Below are 23,071 nucleotides of genomic sequence, written 5' to 3'. Positions count from 1 at the left end.
ATATCAACTTATGAGGCAGCACTCACAGGCTGATGGCCTCCCCTCCCCCTTGGCCCAGGGGTTTTTGGAAAAGCTTATCAGGGGCAGCATTCCAGCTACGCCATGGGCCGGTCTGGCCACTCTGGGGGGAGGTGGAAGCAGGCAGGATCTCAGCAGTCCATGACACTGTCTAGTATTTCCCGTTTCCCCAAGATACTCAAAATTTGGATGAGGACAGAAACAGAAGAAATAGAAAACATAGAGAGAGAACGAAAAAAAAGATACAGAGATGCACACTCTTGGATTCCAGTACTGTTCAGACAGAAATTCCAAAAGGAGGTAGGGTCAAGATGAGCTCTTGCCTAGTGGTCTGCCTGAAATTCTCCTTGGTCTTCCTGGGTACTTCCCCCAGGTAGGACTTTTGGTCATTTGGTCACCCAGGAGCTGGGCTGGGGCTCCAGGGATGAGTGTGGAGCATTGCCTTTGGTGTGACACAGACCACAGGAGCAGGCAGGGACTTGGACTGAGTATGTGCTCCGTGTTTTTTTAAGCCTCTGGGCCTTCATGGGACTCCACCATGTGGGTATTGTGATTGCTGGAGCAATCAGAGCCTGGGTCAGCACCAGCCCACTGTGTGACTGACTGACAGCTCATCCCGAGGTGTCTGGGACATTGATCTCATCCAGCCTCTGACAGCGACCATGGTGACACTGCAGAACCTCATGGAATCATGGGTCAGTTGTGACAAGGACACTAGTAGATCCAAGGACACCATGGAGACACCATGGAGACACCATGGAGCCAGAGACCATTGTGACATTCTTGTGCCTCATGGATTCAGGGGGACCATTGTGACTCCAGACCCCTATGGAACCAAGGGTCAAGGATGAAGCTCTGGGGCTCATAGAACCAAGGAGCCATTGTGAAACTGAAACAGGGACAATTAAAATTAAAATTATTGAGTTAAGGGTAAAAATACAGGAGATGCTTTAACTAGAAGTGGACTGGCAAGATTCTCTGAATGCTTAACATTCACTGTCTTTGCAAGGACAGGACAGAGCAAGGCTTCAAGATAAGATAGAGGGCCAAGAATGTGCAAGCAGGATGGAAGAGTGAGGCCCATTCCAGATAACGGGGATTCCTTAGATCCCTGAGTCAGCAAAAACTGGTACTAAGGTCTGGAAAGGAACCTAAGACTAATATACAAATAAGGTGAGGTTAAAAGTTCAAACTGAGAGGAAGACTGTTTACTTCATCCCAGAACAACCAACAAGGAGCAGTGTGCAGTCACAAAGTGCCATGGAGCTAATTGTAATACGAAGTAGGGATGGGGGGATTAGGAAATGAATATGTATTAGATGCATTGTGCACTCCTAGTTTGTAGAGAATAAAAGAGTGGTGCAGGGCACCAAAGGTGTGCTTGTTTTTGGAGGAGCTATGCCCCATTCACCTCAGTGCTGAATAAAATACATACCTATAATTTACTTTGTGGGTTATAAAGTTTTTCTGTGCATTAATTTGGGTGACCCCACTGCTCCCCTGAGATTTCAGGTTGCCCTCTTTGCCCACCTCTGATCTGGAGCCGGTGCAGAATGCCACCTGCACCGACCACACAGACCAAAGCACCTGGGTGTACCTGCGCTGCATCATCTCCTGAGGTAACTCAGGGCTCCCTCCCCTCTGGGGCCCTTGCCTGGAGTTTTGGGGTAACCCTGAATGTTTTAGTGCCCCCTGACAGCCACCCCACCACGGAGGGTCATCTGTGTCCATGTTGACTGAAAGGATGCAACAGTGGCCATTATCTTTTCCCAGCCTATCCAGGAGAGTCAGGACACTTGGGTGCTCCAAACATCACCTGGACATCCCCAAAAATTACCTGGATACACCTGGGTACCTCTTGGATAACTGGATCACCCAAAAAATCCCTAGGGACCCCAGAACTGGTGTCCCAAAAATCCTCATTGCCTTGACTAGGTGGACCTGGTGTCCCTAAATTCCCATTGACTTCAATGTCTAAACCCAGTGCCCCAAAAATTTTTTTGCTAAAAATCTCGGTTTTGGCTTCAGAATTCACAGAATTTGGACTGATAATGGAGATTTTTGGGCTTACCTAGAGACACAGCTCCAGCACATGTCACAGATGTGGGACCAGGGATTTGGAATTGGCTTCCAGGAATTCATACAGAACTTCCACAAAATCAGCATCATGATCATGGAAGGGAAATTCCTGGAATTCAGCCCAACATTTCCCCCACATTTCCCCAAATTGCCCCATTTTAGAACCAAAACTCCTGTTGAATTTAATGGATAGGCTGGGTGTCCCTAAATCCACTGAGACTTAAACAGGGTAGACCTGGTGTCTCTAAATCCCTATTGATTTCTTTTGGGTAGACCTGGTATCTTTGAATCCCTATTGATTTCAATTGGCAGGCTTGATATCCAAAATATGCCTATCAGAACATCATTATAACAAAAGATGAGCAACTGAGAGACATTGTAAAAGACAGTTTATTGCTTTATTGCACCACTCTCATAGAACGGTGAGACATTAAAGGTGTTGCACCCAATGCCATAATATCAGAAACCATCTCATTCTTAGTTACAATGCTTTATATTAGCTTTTTAGCCAATCACATATTTCTTATGAACTTTGCTAACATCTTTTATCACCAATCATTAATTGCTTTGCTTCCCACAGCTTTGCTGCCATGTGCATTTTTCATCCAATCATATAACACTTCACAAACTTATAATGATACATCTTAAACTTCTCACTAACTAACTAACAAACTAACTAACTAACACCACCCTGTCACCCAGACCATGGGACTCAGTGTCACATCCAGTCTATGCTGAAACTCTTCCTGGGACAGTGACTCATCCACCTCCCTGGAAAGCCCATTCAAATGCCCAATCACCTTCTTTGTGAAGAATATTTATTAATGTCCAGCCTAAACCTTCTTTGGGGCAGCTTTAAGTCTGTGTCCTCTTGTCCTGTCACTGTTCCCTGTGGAAAGAGCCCAACTCTACCTGGCTGCACCCTCCTGTCAGGGAGTTGTAGAGGGTGATGAGATCTCCTCTGAGTGTCCTCCAGGATAAACATCCCCAACTCCCTCAGCTACTTCTCACAGGACTTGTGTTCCAGATCCCTCACCAGCCTTGTAGCCCTTCTCTGGACACTCTCCAGCTCCTCCATGTCCTTCCTAAATTGGGGCCCCAGAAGTGGACACAGCACCCAAGGTTCTGCCCAGCCACAGCTGAGCACAGGGCAAGAATCGCTGCTCTGGGCCTGCTGGTTGCACTGTTCCTGGTCCACAGGAGTCTGAGGGGTTGGATGAGGGAAATGGTGAGGAGGGGATGGGGATGGGGACAAAGTGTGATTGATTGACCATCATGAAGGGTCTTGATTTTCATATCTATTCAGACTGCATTAGAAGGTGCTGGGGGTCAATATCAGTTGGACAGTTCTGATACCCATCTATAAACAGGAAAAGAACCAGGAGAAATCACTTCTCTGAGCATTGTTTTCAATTTAGTATATTTACGTGGAATACATTTTTGAAATCTATCTAATTAACCACCGAAGATTTGAAAACTTGGATTATCCCCAGGATCTTTTCTTATGGGTGTTTTTAACAAATGTTTATGAGCCTTTGTCACTGAATTCTGGAACTGAAGAGCTCAAGAAAGAAGAGGCCTCTGGAGTAGTAAAATTCATCAGCATCCTCCTAGTGGCTGAGGATCCATCCTCATCAGAGGAGGAATGATGGAACAGAAATAGGAACAGGTGACGCACTGAGCACCCGCTGACTGATCACATCTGCTGACCTTACCCACTGACCACATCCCACTCAGCACCCAAATGACCATACCTCCAATGATCACACCCACTGACCATAACCACTGCACACACTCACTGACCACACCCATATCCTAGAAACCAGTGCCAACACCCCACTGACCACACCCACTGACCACCCCAATGACAAATCCCATTGACCACACCCCCTTGACCAAACCAACGACAACCCCTCCAAAAATACTGAGCACACGCAGTCATGATTCTTTCTGCTGTCTCCTCTAAGTTATTCAAAATTCCCCATCTCCAATAGCTCAAACAGCTGGCTGCTTCCTTCTCCTATTTGACCAGGCAGAAATTCCATGAATACACACTTGTATCTCAAATACAGAAAGTTAAACTACAAGGGGAACCTTACAATTAATTTTACCAAACTGGCACCATTTCCAGTCTTTTTCAAAAATATCCAAATTCTCCAGCTTTAAACCTTACCCTCAGACTGGACTCACTATCTCAAACTGATCATGTACTACATCCCAATTATAGGATCTCAGGAGTTCCAGGGCACACCTGGGGCACATAGGTCTCCTTTTATTAGATATACAATATCATCTCTTGTTGCACCCTCTACAGAGGAGAAGGACCCAACTTGGTTGTCACCCTGGTCCACAATGAAAAATTGTTAGCCCACACAAAAAGCAAGGAGTTACCCTTATTAGTCCCCACCGTTATGGGTTTCTGAAATTATTCTCAACTGATGTTAATTCCCAGTCAAAAGCCAAATAATTACTTGTTCGAAGATAGCCCTTTCAGAAACTGTCCAGGAAACACCCAAGCGATGAGCACCCATCAATTATTGATGATTATGATAACCAGAACCATCAGGAAAGCTACATCTGAATGCCAGCTTCCCATAAACCGAGATCTGCATTCACCAAATTCATCATTTCCCAGACATGGTTTTGTCCAGCCCAATGCAGAGAAAGTCTACATGAATCTGTGCAACAACAAAAAGAAAGACCTCTGCTCCAGGCTATGAAAAACTGTATAAAAACTGAATTGACCAAGGCAGCTTTGTGAGCACTGGGGGATCTGATGCGACAGAGGTTGGATCAGAGTGTGCTCACCTGGCGCCGATCCCTGGCTCAGCGCTGTCCCTTTTTGATTGTGGGTAAGGAGGACCGTATTTCAGTGGCAAAATAAATTATCGCTTATTCTAATTATATTTAATTCAGCTTAATCTCGTTTTTGTTTATAACACCCTCATCTACAGCCTGAGGAACCAGGAGCTTGAGGATGTCCTGAGGAATATGACCACTCTGTGTTTCCAGAAACAATCAAGTGCTTGTTTGTTTCTGCATAGCATTCAGAATGGAACTGTACACCGACTGCCCAGACTGCTAAGGTCCATGTGTTTTTATTTGGTGTGTTCTACTTTTCCTTTTTTTTTTTTTTTTAATTTTTCATGGTATTTTCCATAAAGGGATGCCTTTAGTCACAGTATTGCTACATCAGTATCTACTCTGCTTGTGTTCAGCATAGACAGTAAGGAGCCATGATCATTGTGCATTGAGGTAAATAAAGTGTCCTGCTCTGCCCTGTGTGACCCAGGTGCTTCCCCAGCCCTTCTCTGTCTCTGCAAGGGCAGTGCCTGTGAGCAGAAGTGGAGGGACTCCCAGCAAAGTAGCAGAGCCAGAAAAAATGGTCCTGACTCTTCCCACATCTGCTCTTCCCAACTCCACCCTCTTCTTGCCAACCCTTCTATGGCTGTGAGGCTGCAGTGCTCTGGCAGCTTGGTCACTGTCCTGCTGCATGTCTGTGCTGTAAGCACAGGCAGGGACAGGCCATGGGCACTGCTGGGACACAGCTGGGCTCAAGCACAGCAGCTCCATCAGCAAAGGGATCTCCTGAGGGCAGGGCAGGAAGGCTTTGTTCTCCTCCACAATCAGTCTCAGAAACAGGCCCAAAGAACAGACTCTGAGGAGGCTCCTTGTGTTCCCTGTTCTCCCAGGGCTCAGTGGGATGAGATCAGGGTCCCAGTGTGGCCATCAAGGGAATCAGGTCTGGGTCAGGTTTGCTTGTTTGTGGCCAGTGCCCATCAGATGGTGAATGGTCTGTGCTGAACCTTGCTGGGTTTCTGCAGCTTGTTCCAGGGCTGATGGCAGAGCAATGTTTGTCTGCAGGGCCTTGGGTGCTGCTAGGAGAGCACAGAGGACCTGCAGAGACAGGGTGTGTCGGGGTGCAGCAGGGAGGGGAGCTCACTGGGAACAGGCCTGCCCATGGTGGGGTCACCCTGAGATTAAGGACTGAATGTCTGCTGTGACCAGGAGAGCTCTGCAGCCCCAGGTGTTGCCATTTGATATAATAAATCGTATTAAAGTAATAATAAACCTTAGTAATCGACATTAGTTGACATTAGTAGTAGTTATGCTAAGGCTTGGTAGGCCGCATGTAACCGGCAGATGAACTTTATAGCAAATTTTGTAATGCAAGCAGTATAGTTGTGAAATAATTACTTATCTTAAGGAGTGTATCCATTTATCTAAAGAATGCACCTTTTGGCAGAATCTTAAATGTCAGAGAGATTATGGTACCAGGTATCAAAAATGTGGTAAGAATCTGTTAAGATTGAGAAATCGGGTAAAGAAGCATATAAAAACCCTGTGAATTTTCTGTCAAATGGGGCTCTGTCTCTGGACACTAGTCCACAGGCTCCCGGGCCCTCAATAAAGCACCGCATAAACGACTTCGGTTGTTTGTGTTTTCTTCGGATCGGGCAACAGTTTTCTGGCGACCGCGGCAGGACTCCGAAGGTGGCTGGGGCGGTTCGCGTTCTGATCCACTCCACGCCGGCACCGAGTGATTCTCGGGGAGTCATCGGTTCGTGCCCGACCCCCGCGCCTGGCGGACGACTGCAAAAGGTAAGCCCGAAGGTGCTTTATTTTCTGTTTCTGGTTTTGGGTGCCTGCTCATAAGACGAGGCGGCGATCCTCGCAGGGTTGGGCTAAGACGTCTGGTTGGTCTGGAAAGCCTAGGCGCCGGCTGTCAGACGCGGCGAAAGCTGCGCAGGTCCGGCACTTGCCCCTCGCGGCGTCGAGAAGCGGCAAGTTGGATTGGTCTGGTATTTATTCTGGAATTTGTTTATTTCTGTCGTGTGCGTGTGAGTATGTGGTATGCTTGATTCTGTTACACTGTCAATATTAATTGTGGTTATTATCTCCTTGTACGTTGCTGCATATTGGTTGTTGCGATCGGTTGTCGAGTTGTTGTACAGTTGTAAGTGAAACTGATTTAGGATGCCATTTAAAGCACTTAAGTCTATGGTTCAGTCCTCTAAGGGTATGCCTGGAAATACACCGTTAGGATGTTTGTTGAAGAGGTGGAAAAGTGAGGGGTTTTCGCAAGAGATGAGTAAGGGTAAAATGATTGATTATTGTAATCATTTGTGGCCAGAATATGAGCGAGAGGGGCCGGCATGGCCAGAAAATGGTACTGTGGATTATGATACTCTGAATTCGTTAATGCAGTATTTAAGGGAAAATGAAAAATGGGATGAGATACAGTATTTAGATTTGTTTTATTTGTTGCGCCGCAAAAAGGAGTGGCAGACTGAATGTGGAATCATGGTATTGGAAATAAAAGAACCTGAGTGTGGGGGTTGTAAAGGAAAATCTAAGTGTGTTCGGTGCTTAGCCTTAACCTCTCGACCAGAGGAGGATTTGTCTTTAATGATAACACCCGATGTGCCTGCTGCTTTGTCTCCTCCTGCTACCTCACCCCCTCCGGCTGTCTCACCCCTCCCCTCTGTTTCACCCCATTCCTCTCTGTATCCACCGTTACCAGAGAGCAGTGAGGAGGAGGAGGAAGAGGAGGAGGAGGAAGAGGAGGAGGTGGCAAAAGTGACAGCAGTGCCAGGGAATGTTAAAAAGGTTGTTGTGCGTCCCCCGACCCCTTCCCCTGCTTCTCCTCAAAATCGGCGAAATACCCCGCTCGCGGCTCGAACTAGACAGGGACGTAAGAATTATGGGGAACCCCGGCTCATTGCCCCTTTAAGGGAAGCTATGGGACCCCAAGGAGAAAGGGTGCTTGTGAAAGTACCTTTCTCCCCAGGAGATCTGGTGATTTGGAAGCAGTCAGCGGGCAGTTACCGTGAGAATCCTGAAAAAGTGGCACGGGTGGTCAGGATGATTATTAAGACTCAGAATCCAGACTGGAATGATATGCAAGTTTTGTTAGATACCTTAATGGATTCCACCGAAAAGGAAATGGTGTTGCGGGCAATGAAGGAGCGTGCTCGGGAAATAATCAGGTTGCATTCAGACAGGAGAACCGTGAGTGACTTGGTACCGAGTGATGATCCTGACTGGGATCCGAACAGTGGTAGAGGAAGGGAATCTATCAGGGAGTATCAGGAATTGTTAGTAGAAGGAATTAGAACTGGAATGCCTAAAACGCTAAACTGTATACAGTTAGACAAGATAAGAATGAATCACCCTCGGCGTTTCTGGAGCGACTTAAGGAAACTGCCAGACGCTTCACTGATCTGGAAATTGATAGTGAAGCAGGGAAGTTGCAGCTTGCTCTAATCTTTTTAGGTCAGTCACAGGAAGATATACGAAAGAAGTTGCAGAAATTAGAGGGACATGATACTCGGGATTTGGATAAAATGCTGGAAATAGCTTGGAAGGTTTACAGCAATAGGGACAAAGAAGTTAATAAAAGGCAACAAGCGAGCCTCTTGGCAGCGCTGCAACAAGTAAATGTTGGCAGAGGGAGGGGCAGAGGTGGTTATGGCCGAGGGCGAGGGCAAGGAAGAGCAGGGTTTCAGAATGTGGGAACAGGAGGAAGAGGGATGGTTCCCCCAGGATATCAGCAAGGAGGTCTTGCTCCTAATCAGTGTGCTTTTTGCCGACAAATAGGACACTGGAAAAATGAGTGCCCTGTGAAAGCTGGGTTAGGAGGAGCATCCGGACTGGCCATGAATAATTCAGGGGGCTACCCAATGAATCCAGAAGGGGTCGCCCAAGCACTGGTGTTGGGCAATTACCAGAATCAAAGCTGACTAGAAAAGGATTTAAAGGTAAGGATAGACATTGAAGGACAAGAACAAGAATTCATTGTGGATACCGGAGCAACATATTCTGTTTTAAACAAACGATTAGGGCCAATTAGTGACACCACTATCCAAATAGTAGGGGCCACCGGACGGCTAGAGGAAAGACCTTTCCTGCAACCATTAAATTTAAAATTAGGGGGAAAAGAGTTGGATCACCAATTTTTGTACATGCCAAATTGTCCAAAGCCATTGCTGGGCAGAGATTTACTGTTGTTACTAAATGTGAAAATAATTTTTGAAAAAGGAAGAGTCAAATTGGAATTCCCTGAGGAAGAGATTGCTAAATTGTTTACCATAAGGGAAATAGATCCCACTCCCATTCCCATTGAAGTAGATCAAGCTGTAGTACCTTGGGTATGGGAAACGGGGAACCCTGGAAAATCAAAGGCTGCCCAGCCAGTAGTAGTTGAATTAAAGGAAGGAGCTCAGCCAGTCAGAATAAAACAATACCCGATTAAATTAGAAGCTAAGAAGGGTGTTGCTCCTTTAATAACCCAGTTTTTGGCACAAGGCATTCTGCAAGAATGTGAATCAGAATTTAACACTCCTATTTTTCCGGTAAAGAAACCAAATGGTGAGTATCGATTAGTGCAGGATCTAAGGGCAATCAATAATATTACCAAAGACATTCACCCAGTGGTTGCCAATCCATATACTTTATTAACATCTGTGTCAGAAAAATTTAAATGGTTTTCTGTTATTGATTTGAAAGATGCTTTCTTCTGCATCCCTCTGGCATTCGAAAGTAGAAAATATTTTGCATTTGAGTGGGAAAGTCCTGACACTGGAAGAAAAAGACAGCTCACCTGGTCCCGGCTGCCTCAAGGTTTCAAAAATAGTCCTACGATATTTGGAAATCAATTGGCAAAGGAATTAGAAGAGTGGAAGACTGCTGAGGTAAGAGAGTCACCATTCTCTTATGTCATTCTCCAGTATGTAGATGATATTTTTCTAGCAGCAGAAGAAAAGGAAACGTGTCTGAAACTGACTATTGCATTGTTAAATATGCTGGGTCAGGGTGGCTACCGGGTGTCAAGGAAAAAGGCACAGCTGATAAAAGAAAGCGTAATTTATCTTGGATGTGAAATCATGCAAGGACAAAGGAGGCTGGGAGTCAATCGAATAGAAGCAATATGTGCCATACCCCTTCCAAGAAACCATCAAGAGCTTAGGTCCTTTTTAGGAATGGTGGGATGGTGCAGATTGTGGATTTTAAATTTTGGACTCTTAGCTAAGCCCTTGTATGAGGCCCTGAAGGAACCACAATTGCACTGGGACCGACAAAGGAAAAAGGCCTTTGAGGACTTAAAACAGGCCTTGAAGGAGGCCCCCGCATTAGGCCTCCCAGATCTAAACAAAGATTTTCAGTTATATGTGAATGAAAGGCAGAAGTTAGCACTCGGAGTGCTAACTCAGAGACTCGGATCCTGGAAACGCCCGGTAGGGTATTTTTCAAAACAACTGGATCCAGTAAGTGCTGGATGGCCGTCATGCTTGCGGGCAGTTACGGCCACAGTGATCCTCATCCAGGAAGCCAGAAAATTGACTTTGGGAAGAAAATTAGAGGTATTTGTGCCTCACATGGTACTGGCAGTTCTGGAGCAAAAGGGGGGTCATTGGCTTTCGTCCAGCAGGATGCTACAATACCAAGCAATCCTGAGAGAACAGGATGATGTGGAACTGAAAATGACTAATCATGTTAACCCAGCAGAATTTCTCCGCAGCGAGCAGGAGGAAGGGAAATTGGTTCATGATTGCATGGAAGTGATTGAACAAGTACATGCAAGCAGAATTGATTTAAAGGATACTCCAATGGAAACCCCGGATTGGGAACTGTTTACTGATGGATCCAGTTTTGTGGAAAATGGAACCAGGTATGCAGGGTATGCTGTAACAACAGTAAAAACGGTGGTAGAAGCAAAAGCCCTGACTCCCGGAACCTCAGCCCAACGAGCAGAAATTATTGCATTGACGAGAGCTTTGGAACTAAGTTCGGAGAAAAAGGTAAACATATGGACTGATTCTAAATATGCTTTCGGAGTTGTACACATTCATGGAGCTCTGTGGAAAGAACGAGGGTTATTGAACTCTCAAGGAGTTACCATTAAATATAAAACTGACATTCTTGCTCTATTAAATGCGGTTCACCAACCTGCGAAGGTAGCTGTGATGCATGTTAAAGGACACCAGAAGGAAGACGGAAAAATCTACGAAGGAAACCGGATGGCAGATAGGATGGCTCGGGAAGTAGCCAGAGAAGTATGGACTCAAATGGCTTTGGTACCAACTAAGGTGAGCCCAGTAACTCCACATTTATTACAGGAACCTAAGTACTCCCCGGATGACGAAAAACTGGCATCACTGCTGCTGGCTCAGAAGAATGAAGTCGGATGGTATGTAACCGCAATGGGACAAGTTGTAGTGCCTGCCAGAATCATGAAAGCAATTCTGGAAACAGAACATAATAAATGCCATTGGGGAGCAGAGGCCTTGGTAAAATTTCTGAAAAGAGAAGTAATTTCTAACCAGATGTTAACATTGGCAAAAAGGGTGAATGCTATGTGTCCAACCTGTTTGAAAAATAACCCAGTAGTTAGAAAACAAATCCAGCTGGGGAAATTACAAATGGGACCAGAACCAGGAGATTACTGGCAAGTAGATTTTTCAGAATTACCGAAGGCACAGAACTTTAAGTATCTTTTAGTGTATGTGTGCACTTTTTCAGGCTGGCCGGAGGCTTTCCCTTGCCGAACAAATCAAGCAAAAGAAGTAGTTAAAACACTGTTGAAGGAAATCATTCCTAGATTTGGGGTGCCGTTAGGATTGTCATCAGATAGAGGCCCACACTTTATAGCCGGAATAGTACAAGAGGTGGCTAGGATGCTAGACATATCTTGGGACTTACACACCCCGTGGCGACCACAATCGAGTGGCCAGGTGGAGCGGATGAATCAAACAATCAAAGGGCAAATTAAGAAAATTTGCCAAGAGGCAAAAATACAGTGGCCACAGGCATTGCCATTAGCACTGCTCCGGATCAGAATTAAACCCAGGGAGCGGTTGGGAGTTAGCCCATATGAAATCCTATATGGGAAACCATACCATGCTACTGTGTTAAAAGGGGACTTGCATGTGCAAGGAGATCAGACAATATTCAGTTATGTCATGTCATTAAATAAAATTCTTACTGCCTTAAGGGGAACTCTGCAGTGGAATCGGCCTATGCCACTGGAAAATCCAGTGCATGACATTCAACCAGGAGACCGAGTGTACGTAAAGAATTGGTCTACCCACCCCCTGAAAGAAACATGGGATGGCCCACGCCAAGTGATCCTGACCACCTACACTGCCGTAAAGGTCGAAGGAATCGACTCATGGATTCATTACACTCGAGTCAAGAAGGTCCCTGTACAATGGGAGACTCAGCTAGTCTCTCCAACACGGATGATTTTTCGCAGAAAGTAGCATTCTTAATTATCTTGTTACTGGTGATAACAAAACCAATTCCTGCTTACGGTTCTGTTGTAGTTTCAGTTATGGAACCAGTGGTTGGTGTTATGGACGGAATGGATGTGAACCTGACCTGCTTTATAACCAATAACCAGGAAGCTGAAGTCCAGAATGTACAGGTAACCTGGAAAAAGGGTGCTGATTACCCAGAGGCAAATATTAGTACGGTTTGGGATACGGATGCACAAAGAGGAAACACCACATTGCAATTGAAGCAAGTTAAGCAACAAGATATGGAAAGGTACATGTGCATTGTACAATCTAGAAGAAGCTTTGATTATAAGCAAATTAAATTGAGAATAGTGCCCTGGAAATTAAGGAAGGACACCCCATCCCAAGAATCCGTGGAGGTAGAAGCTCCTTGGACTGTACAAAGTGTGTGGGACGGACTTCCCTTGAAGGTAAATTGTTCATTTGTGTTAAAACAAAAATGTAATCAAACATTGCAAGTTAAATGGTGGAAAGAAAACGACCAGAAGTCATGGGATAGGATAGACCAAGGAATTAGCTGGTGGGAAAAATTTGGAAAAGGCATAGGATGGTTAAATATTAGTAACCCACAAATTGGCCCTACTGAAGGAAAGTACTTGTGTTTGGTGATATGTGAACTTGATGCTGACTATGGAATAAGAATAGTAGAAGTGGGACAAGGAATCAGGCCTGGTGATAGAGTGTTCCCAACAGAGAAAAGACGTAGAGAGCTGAAAGATCCAGAAGTACAGCAGAGTCATAAACAAGAAAATTTGGTAGTGGGGTTGATTAGAGATTTTGGGTTGGTACAAAACATATCCCAAATTACAGCCTGCTTGCCACTTCCACAAGCGGCAGGAGAACCAATCCCTTGGGGAATAATTCCCATTCCATTACCACCTAAGGCTGCTGAAAATATATCTACCGTATGTCACCTTGAAAGAAAAGAAAAGGAGATAGTGACTATCAAAAGAAATGTGTGGCACTCAGCACTGTATGCTACTAGAGATGTAGAAATCAAAACAAAGCAGCCTTACCAAGAATATAAGTGTCAAAATATAACCCAGCAACAAGTAATTTGGGACAATTGGAAAGCTGTATGGGGTCCGAGTTTATTAGAATATTATAGCTATATTGGAACAGTACACTGGTGCATACAATGGACCGGAACGAGAAATAAAACCCTGGTGGAAGTTTATAAGACAGAAACTTCTACAAGGGAAATTAAAGAAACTAAAGAAAATTGGAACTGCACCAAAGTCATTACATGTGATACCCCTGAAAATCAAATCAGTCTGGCTCCTCTTAGAGTGTTACTCAAGTGGGGATGTGAATGCAGGAGATATAATCACACAATTCTGGGAAAGGTAGCTGCACTGAGCTGGAGTAATGGAATCAGAAGAGCTGTAAGCTGCAAAGATACTACAATTAAAAGTCCAGGAAATTTAGTCTGGGTAATGGGACATGGACAATGGACCACACATATCCCTATAGATGGACCTGCGACGCAAATCACTCTAGGAGTCCCTACCCTTTGCCCCCTATGGAAGCAATCAAAACTGAAATCTAACCGGAAGAAAAGGGAAGTAGATGCATTCACTGAGTTAGAGGACGAATGGCATGAGCCTGATGGTGGAGTTAAATTCGGTTGGGTTTTGGAATCACTCTTTGCACCTATAGCCGCATATAGGAACAGAGACATGTTGTACAAATTGTTAGGGCAAACTGAGAGATTAGCAGCAGCTACTAAGAAAGGATTCAAAGATATGAATCTGCAATTGCAAGCTACATCTCGAATGACTTTACAAAATAGGATGGCATTAGATATGCTCTTGTTAAAAGAGCATGGGGTGTGCCAATATCTAAAAACAAAAATTGACCATTGTTGCATCCATATTCCAAACATGACTATCGAAGTAGAAAAAGACATCTCTCAATTAGCAATAGTTGAATCCAAAACAAAAGACATTGAAAAGGAAGCACAACACAATTGGATTGGAGAAATTTTTGAATCTTTAGGACTTCAGGTTTCTGGATGGGTTTCGTCCATAATACAGTACATTCTGTTGATTGCAGTCTTGTTATTAATTATCTGGTTAGTGTATAAGTGTGTTTTAGGAGTTATTGAAAGAGAAACCAGACACACCAGAAGGGTGATAAAAGCTTTGACAAGAACCAACGAGATGCACTTGTCTCCTCCAAAGCATGAAGTTGCTATCGGGCAAGAAAATCCAGCATTTGAAAAGGAATCCAGCATTTGAAAGACCCGATGATAATGAAGAATTGAGCATCCTTGCAGAAGACTGAAGAATGCTCAAAAGGGGGGAAATGTTGCCATTTGATATAATAAATCATATTAAAGTAATAATAAACCTTAGTAATCGACATTAGTTGACATTAGTAGTAGTTATGCTAAGGCTTGGTAGGCCGCATGTAACCGGCAGATGAACTTTATAGCAAATTTTGTAATGCAAGCAGTATAGTTGTGAAATAATTACTTATCTTAAGGAGTGTATCCATTTATCTAAAGAATGCACCTTTTGGCAGAATCTTAAATGTCAGAGAGATTATGGTACCAGGTATCAAAAATGTGGTAAGAATCTGTTAAGATTGAGAAATCGGGTAAAGAAGCATATAAAAACCCTGTGAATTTTCTGTCAAATGGGGCTCTGTCTCTGGACACTAGTCCACAGGCTCCCGGGCCCTCAATAAAGCACCGCATAAACGACTTCGGTTGTTTGTGTTTTCTTCGGATCGGGCAACACAGGGACACAGCAGACACAGGGAAAGGAGTCTGGCACTGAGTGCTCTGAACCCCAGGGGCACAGCAGGCACAGGGAAAGGAGTCTGGCACTGAGTGCTCTGAGCCTCTGGCACCTTCCACAGGAGGATGTAGGGCAGCCCCAAGGCCAGCTGGCAGCCCTGGAACAAGGCAGGCACCTCTGAGCCTCTGCATGGCTCCAGCAGAGCCTGTGTGGGAGGCAGTCAGTGCAGGGAGCACCACCAGCTGCCTCTGTGTCCCGGGCTGAGCAGCAGAGCCCAGCAGAGGCAGCCCAGGGCCCCGGGCAGCACAGCCCCTGTGCTCTGCAGAGCAGCAGCCCCAGCTCGGGCTCTGGGAGCAGGGCAGGGGCTGCAGCAGTGGCTGCTCAGGCCAGCACAGATGTGTTCCCATGGCACAGGCTCTGTGGGCAGCTGGCATGTGCCAGGAGCAGAGCAGGAGCCCCTGGGGTGCAGAGGAGCCCTGGAAAGAGGCTGCCCTGTCCCTGGGGCAGCAGCAGCTGCCTGAGGAGCCCCAGGGCCAACTCTCTGCTGCTGTGCTGGGCAGGGGACTGGCCCGGGGGCTGCAGGAAATGCCCAAGCTGAGGATCTGCTGAGCATTCCAGACACAGAGTGGCTGTCCCTGACCTGCAGTGCCTCCAGTTCAGCCTGCAGGAGGTCATTGTGCATTTTAGAGTAAGATTTCCATCTTGTGACAAAAGTTACAATTGCAGCAAACTGGTAATTTTTCTCAGTGTTTTTTGTGTTGTTATTCTGGCTGGTCACTCTGCCTCAGCATCCACTCACAGTTTACTCAGAGAAGCCCAATGCTGTTCATGCCTAGCAGGGTCCCCGTTCCCCTGGGTTCCCCCTGCTCCACCTGGGCCACAGCTTCCACCAAGGATGTCCCACAAATCCACCCCAGAGCCTGACACGGGGACAAGGGGCTGGGGCTGAGTGACCAGGACATCAAGGACGGGGATCATCCAGGTCACTGGGCCTGGTTTGGGTTCACCAGGGCAGCAAAGATATCTGGCAGATGGAGCAGGGTGAGGGAAGGGCCTCCAGGATGGGGCTGGATCCTTTTGGCTGTGAGGAGAGGATGAGGGTGCTGGGATTGTCCAGCCTGGAGCAGGGAAGGCTGAGGGGCTCCCCATCCCAGCAAGGACAGGAAGAGTTTAAATGAGTCAGGCTGGTTATAGCATTTCCTCAGCATTCAAAAGCAGCATGGTTTACCTTTCTCCATTCACCACTGAAAGCTTTGCAAACAGGGCATTTTTCAAGCAGTTTTCACTGCATTCCAGGCAGAGCATCCTGATACAACACCTTGATTGTGTTTGTATCTATCATAGCATCATCTTTCTGAGGCAAATATCAAAGGGTTAAGAGCTTAGCTGAAGAATAGAAGCTATACATATAATGATCAGAGTAGAATCAATGTAGAAAATTAATAATCAGAGGCTGAACCAGTAGAGATAAGAAAATAAATCACTTGCTTGGCTTTGTTGTGTCAAGTTGGGCAGTTGGAATATTGTTGAAGTGAATAAACCATAACTGCACCTGGGCCCTGCAACCATCCAGAACCAGGTTGGGAACTTCAACTATGGACAAAGGGCCTGCGAACCTAGGGACAATACCAAGGTGAAAAGCTGAAGGCAAGGAAGGCTCCTTGACTTCATCATTAGGAGGCCTCTGACCCATTTCAAAAACCCACTGACCCATTTGAAGGAAAGAACTGTGCAAGAATTGTGCAAAAGTACTTTGAGCTAATTTTAATAAAAAGTGAGGTTATGGGGTGTTAGGTAACTCATATCTATTGGCATATTGGGTAACTAAATAAATATGTAAGATTTTGATGGAAAAAATAAGGTAAGAGCCCTGGGTATTTTGCACATCCTTTTGGGAGATTTCTCCTGACCTTGCCAAGCATTGGAATAAATATATTACTTTCTAATTTAAACTGGCTGGACAGTCTTACTTTCTCTATCAATATGTGAGTTTGCCATGAGAAACTCTGGCTGCAAGAGCAACCTGGGCTATGGATGTCTCTGGGACCTTCCTGGAAGGACCTCATGTCCCCAGCTGCTCAACATGGGGACAGAAAAGACATGTTGCTGGACTGCAGACAAAATTGTATGTTTAAAATGATGTGTATGCCTGTCAGGCCTACACATGGCTAAAAGGCAGCTGACAAGATGCCGAAGACATTCTGTGCTCAGCACAAGCCTGGGCGGTTTTGCTTGCAATCATCGGGAGGGTGCAGTGGCCACAGAAAGGGTTTGTTCTGTCAGGGAGATCCACCAGCAGTTCTTTGGGTGAACTGGGCAAATCCTTGTTTATTGCTGCTATTTCAATCATTATTTTGATTGGGTCCTGCCTCTGTGAATGACTATTTGTGTGATTGGTGAGATGTACTTAGGAAGAAGCGAGCGGGAGCATGGATTTGTGTTTTCATTTTGGGCAACTGAAATGGCTGGAGAAGAGCAAAGTGATTGGGTGATCATTTAAAATTGCTGTATACTGTGTGCTGTGTTGACAAGAGGTGGATGCTTTTTCCCTTAATAAAGAGATACCCTTCCCTGCAGTGATTTTGACTTTTGGATTCAAATTGTGTGTGGGTAATTCCTGTTGAAGGGGGACGGTATTCCCTGTAACACTCGGTGTTTGGGCTTATCCGGTCCCCTGCTGCCACTGGTCATTGTGTATTTTAGAGTAATATTGCCACCTTGTGACAAAAGTTACAATTGCAGCAAACTGATAATTTTCCCCTGTGTTTTCTGTGTTGTTAACTGGATGGAATATATCGAACTTCAGCAGGGAGGTTGGTAGCTTTGGACTGGGAAGAGTCTGCACAAGAGGGTCTGGACACTCAAGAGAGAAGAGGAACAGCTTGCTTTTGTGGGTGTTATGAGGCTTTTGGGGCTTCTAGAAGTTGGCACTCTGCATGGTTACTGTTACACTGCAAGATTTGTGAAAAACGTTGTTATTGTTCCTCTGAGAGATGACAAGGTCTATGCCCTCAGTGTAAATCGAGACATCCTAACCAAGCTGATTTTGAACCTAAGATCCTAAAGTTTGTTTGTGGCAAATCACATTCAATACCTGCAACTCAGGCATGTGTGTGGGAGAAAGCTTGGGAAAGGACTGTGAGGCTGTGTGGAGAGAGATTTGGGTGGAAATAGGATAAGACAAGAAGGAGGAGGTAATGAGTACTAGACAAAACAAGGAGATTTCTAAGGCCAGTCCTTTAGCCTGTGTTTTGACACACTGGAAAGAGTTAGTAGGGTATGGGGGCACTGAAAAATAGCAAAGTTTGATCAGCTTTCACAGACATATCCCTCAGTAGAATCCATTAAAACTTCAGGAAAATTTGGTGTTCCAATTAAACTTTGAAGTCTTGAGAAGTTTCTTTAACCCACTCTGATGTAAACAGCACGAAATCCCTGTGAGGTTCATTAAAATCCTTGTGCTGTGTCTGTGCTGCTGAACTGGGCTGGTCTCCTGGCACAGAGATAGCTCCCAGGCTCAACCAAGAAGAACTTCAAAAAGACATTTCTGCTGATAAGACGCTCCTCTCCCAGCCCAGCAGGGCTGAGGGCACTGCCTGCAGGCACTGAGGGGACAGGAGCCAGGCACAGACAGGTTGAAGGCAATCAGGACTGAGAAGACATTGAGCTGAGACTTCACTTGGGGAAACATCTTCACAGCCCTTGACATGGTGAGTCTGTGGGTGCAGGGCAATGTCCCCTGTGCTCCTGGAGGGATCTCCTGGAGCCAGCACAGCCCACAGCCTGGGGGATGTGTCAGGAGGGCTCTCAGAGTTTCTCTGAGGCACAGGAGGAGGAGGAGGATGTGCTGCAGAGCGGGGCTGCCCTGGGCACCATCTGAGAGACAGGGCAGGATGGCTCCTGCTGCCAAGGATGGATGCAGGGGCTGAAGCTGGGGCTGCAGCCAGGGCTGCCCAGGGCTGTCCTGCAGAGCAGCTCCTGCAGCCCTCAAGGTTCTTGGCCAGCCCAGGGCATGTGCCACCAGCCAGGGGCAGCTCTCAACCTGCCTGGCTGCTCCCCATGGACTGTGGGGAGAAGTTGGGGTGGAAGGAGCCACTTCCATCAGGGCAGATTCCTCCTGCTGTGGAGATGGTGCTGCATGGCCAGGACTGCTCTCAGCTTTCTCCTCAAGGCAAGGGAAAGGGGCTGTCAGGTGTGTCTGTGTCACTGAGACTCCTTCACTGTCCCACTGGGGATCAGCAGATCTGCCTCAAATCTCCCTCACAAAGTGCCTCCTCACCCTCCTCTTCCTACAGACAGCAGTAGCAGCACCTTGGCTTGCAGCATTTGTGTTTGTCTGAGCTGTCCTTAAGGCCCTGCTGGCAGGGAGGTGTCCCTGGGCAGTGCCCTGTGCTGGGAGGGGTCTGCAGGGCAGTGCTGATCTTTCAGGGGTAGGCTGGGCTCTGGGAGCACTGGCAGGTACAAGCTTTGGTTGCAGAGAAACAGCTCCCAATAGGCACAACACCAGGCAGTAGAGAGCCACACCAGCCCTGAATATCCCTCCCTGTCCTTCTGCAGAGGAAAATAGGTGGGGGTTTAGAGACATTCATTCTGAAACTGGAGTCTGAAAAAGTTTTTTTTAGAAAATTTTATGTGTGAGAACCCTGTAAAAACAGGAGGTAATGAGAAAAGGGCAGATATGTAGGACCAGCAGGTCTGACTGCACTGGGACACAGGGAGGCCTTTTATCCCAAAGGGATCCTAAAAGCTCAGGCTGACAGCAATGCTCAAATTGAGCCATCAACTCACCAGCAAAACCTTAAACTCAAAAAAGAAAAACATTAACAAATTACTACCAAAGCATGAGGAGATAATTTGAAAGGATTCTGAAGAATATTTCGTAGGATTGGCTCAAAGAATTTGTTCCCACCTTGTCAAAGTCTCCTTTCAACAGCTCAGAATGCCCAGAGTGGAGAGATGTCCAACAGCAGCTCCATCAGCCACTTCCTCCTGCTGCCATTGGCAGAAACGCGGCAGCTGCAGCTCCTGCACTTCTGCCTCTTCCTGGGCATCTCCCTGGCTGCCCTCCTGGCCAACGGCCTCATCATCAGCGCCGTAACCTGCGGCCACCACCTGCACACCCCCATGTTCTTCTTCCTGCTCAACCTGGCCCTCACTGACTTGGGCTGCATCTGCACAACTGTGCCCAAAGCCATGCACAATTCCCTCTGGGACACCAGGAACATCTCCTATGCAGGATGTGTTGCACAGGTGTTTCTGTTTATCTTCTTCCTTGGATCAGAGCTTTTCCTCCTAACCATCATGTGCTACGACCGCTACGTGTCCATCTGCAAACCCCTGCACTACGGGACCCTCTTGGGCAGCAGAGCTTGTGCCCACATGGCAGCAGCTGCCTGGGCCAGTGCCTTTCTTAATGCTCTCATGCACACAGCCAATACATTTTCCCTGCCCCTGTGTCAGGGCAATGCCCTGGACCAGTTCTTCTGTGAAGTGCCCCAGATCCTCAAGCTCTCCTGCTCCAAATCCTACCTCAGGGAAGTTGGACTTCTTAGTATAAGTATCTGTTTATGTTTTGGCTGTTTTGTGTTCATTGTTTTCAGTTATGTGCAGATCTTCAGGGCTGTGCTGAGGATCCCCTCTGAGCAGGGACGGCACAAAGCCTTTTCCACCTGCCTCCCTCACCTGGCCGTGGTCTCACTGTTTATCAGCACTGCCACATTTACCTACTTGAAGCCCCCCTCCATCTCCTCCCCATCTCTGGATCTGGCCCTGTCAGTTCTGTACTCAGTGGTGCCTCCAGCCCTGAACCCTCTCATCTACAGCCTGAGGAACCAGGAGATCAAGGCTGCAGTGGGGACAGTGATGGTGGGATTGTTTAAGAAACTGTAAACTGCTTGCTACTTTTTGCAAGCCACTTGTAGTAAAAAACATGTTTGATACTATTTCTTCAGTTTGATGGTTCAATTGCTCTTTTCTTGCCTTTGATTTAATATTTTAATATGTTCCATAAAGAAATGCCATTCCCTGGGCCCTTTCTCATTTTGTTTCTCTCAATCTTTGCTGTGACCACAGACTGTGTCAGTGAGGAATGGTGCCCTCAGTGTCTTAAAATGAAATAAAGGATCTCCCAGCAGAAATTTCTCCACAGATGCCCCCTTCATTCCCTTCTCTGGAGCTGCAGCAGCAATGTCTGTCTGCAGATCTGGGGCAGATCAGTGCTGGCACAGCAGCTGTGTCCAGCAGCAGCAGCTCTTGGTGTTGCCAGTGCTGCTCCTGTGCCACTGCCCTGCTGCCTTCCTGCTCTCGTGTTGCTGCAGGGCCTGAGTGCTCTCGGGGCCAGGCACAGCCCTGGGGGTGGCAGTGCTGGGGCTGCAGCAGGGACAGGCAATGGGCACTGCTGGGGCAGCGCTGAGGCCTCAGGGCAGGGCCTGGGGGCTCCAAGCTCCTGCAGCCCTGGCCTCTCCCCCAGCAGACACAGGTTCCACATCCTTGCAGGCACAGACACAACAGGAGCCCTGTTTGCACTGCACAGAGCAGGCGTCAGCACCCCATGGTGCTGCTGTGGGGAGATGGAGCTGAGTGAGCACAAATGCCATCATCCCCTGGGGCCAGCAAGGGCTGGAGGATGGCAGGGAAACCACTCAGGTTTTTTTTGGCCACTGCAGTCAGCCAGAAAATTTGTTTCCATGAGCTGTGAGTTTCCTGTCCCACTGCAGATGTTGTTGCTCAGATCGAGGGCTGCCTGGCAGCCACACTCACACAGCTCTGAGCATTTCCTTTACTTGACCTTTGTTTTCTTTACTCTTTTTAGCTCCAGATTTCTTCCTATTGTCCATTATTCTAACCTCCCCTATATACAGCCCAGCCCTGTTTGTCCTTTCCTCTCTGGACCCCGTTTTCTGTTATTGAGTTAGCACCATGGGAACATTCCATGGGAAGCAGGATGATCCTACAAGTGCTTCAGGAATTGTCTGCAGGCTCCTGCAGTGCCTCGTGCTGCTCCCTTGCCAGAGGCACCACAGGCCAGGGGGGCACATCTGGGCTGCTGTGTCTGGGTGTGGGGCTCCCTGTTCTGGGCAGTGAGGAGGGGCTGGAAAGGCTCTGCAGGACTGACAGGATGGGCTTTGGGGCCTGTGTGGAGAAGCTGAGGGACCTGGGCTGCTGGACCTTCTGAAGAGGAGGCCCAGGGCTCATCCTGCAACTGTTCCAGGAGTGGTTTCAGAGAATCACAGAATCAGCAAGGCTGCAAAAGACCTTGGAGATCACCAAGTCCGACCTGTGCCCAAATACCACCTTGTCTCTCCTGAGCCTCCTCTTGTCCAAGATAAACAACCTCAGCTCCCTCAGCGATTCCTCACAGGACTTGTGTTCCATACCCCTCACCAGCCTTGTTGCCCTTCTCTGGAAACACTCCATCCCTTAACTTAAATTGTTCTCGGGGGCATTTCTTGTTTGGGTGTTTTGAAGAAATTTTATGAGCCTTTGTCACTGAAATCCTGAACTGAAGAGCTCAAGAAAGAAGAGTTCAATTTTATGTTTGCCATGGATTTAGCCTTGTTCAAGTTGCCAGTGCATTCACTAGAATTTTTTACACATTTACTGCTGTGAGATAGAATTATGAGGAAGGCCAAACAAGCTCAAACTTTAAAGGGTATAAAAAAAGTATGAACAAAACCTCAGAATAATACTTTCAGAACACTACTCTTCCCCCCCAACTTCTTTTCTTTCATACTGATATCGTACAGAAACAGATCAGTCAATTTGCCATCTCTAAAAATAGCTATTCACCAATTGACTTTGGTGAGGAGAATTTCTCTTCAGTCTATGGAGATTTCTCCACAGGAAAACAGTTTTCTCCTGGCCTCTATGTCACAGCGAATCAGCCATTCAGGAGAATGTAAATTGGATCACTGTGTCAAAATCCCTTCCTTG

At 46.7% G+C, this 23,071-nt stretch overlaps 2 protein-coding genes across 2 annotated transcripts in view; one reads left to right on the top strand and one right to left on the bottom strand.

Moving 5' to 3' along the window:
- LOC306815430 (olfactory receptor 14A16-like) overlaps positions 1-21,088 on the top strand; it is a 44,728-nt gene extending 23,640 nt beyond the window's left edge. Inside the window, exon 2 of the mRNA XM_079331990.1 lies at positions 20,096-21,088. Coding sequence (XP_079188116.1) covers positions 20,096-21,028 — 933 coding nt within the window. The 3' untranslated portion in view covers positions 21,029-21,088. The remainder of the gene's footprint in view (positions 1-20,095) is intronic.
- Positions 1-23,071, bottom strand: part of LOC306815439 (Fc receptor-like protein 4) — a gene marked incomplete at its 3' end in the record, with an annotated part of 222,821 nt that overhangs the window by 150,092 nt on the left and 49,658 nt on the right. The window lies entirely within an intron of this gene.

Source organism: Erithacus rubecula, assembly GCF_903797595.1.
Source record: "Erithacus rubecula genome assembly, contig: scaffold_133_arrow_ctg1, whole genome shotgun sequence".
NCBI lineage: Eukaryota > Metazoa > Chordata > Aves > Passeriformes > Muscicapidae > Erithacus > Erithacus rubecula.
This window is presented reverse-complemented; position numbering and strand designations above follow the sequence as displayed.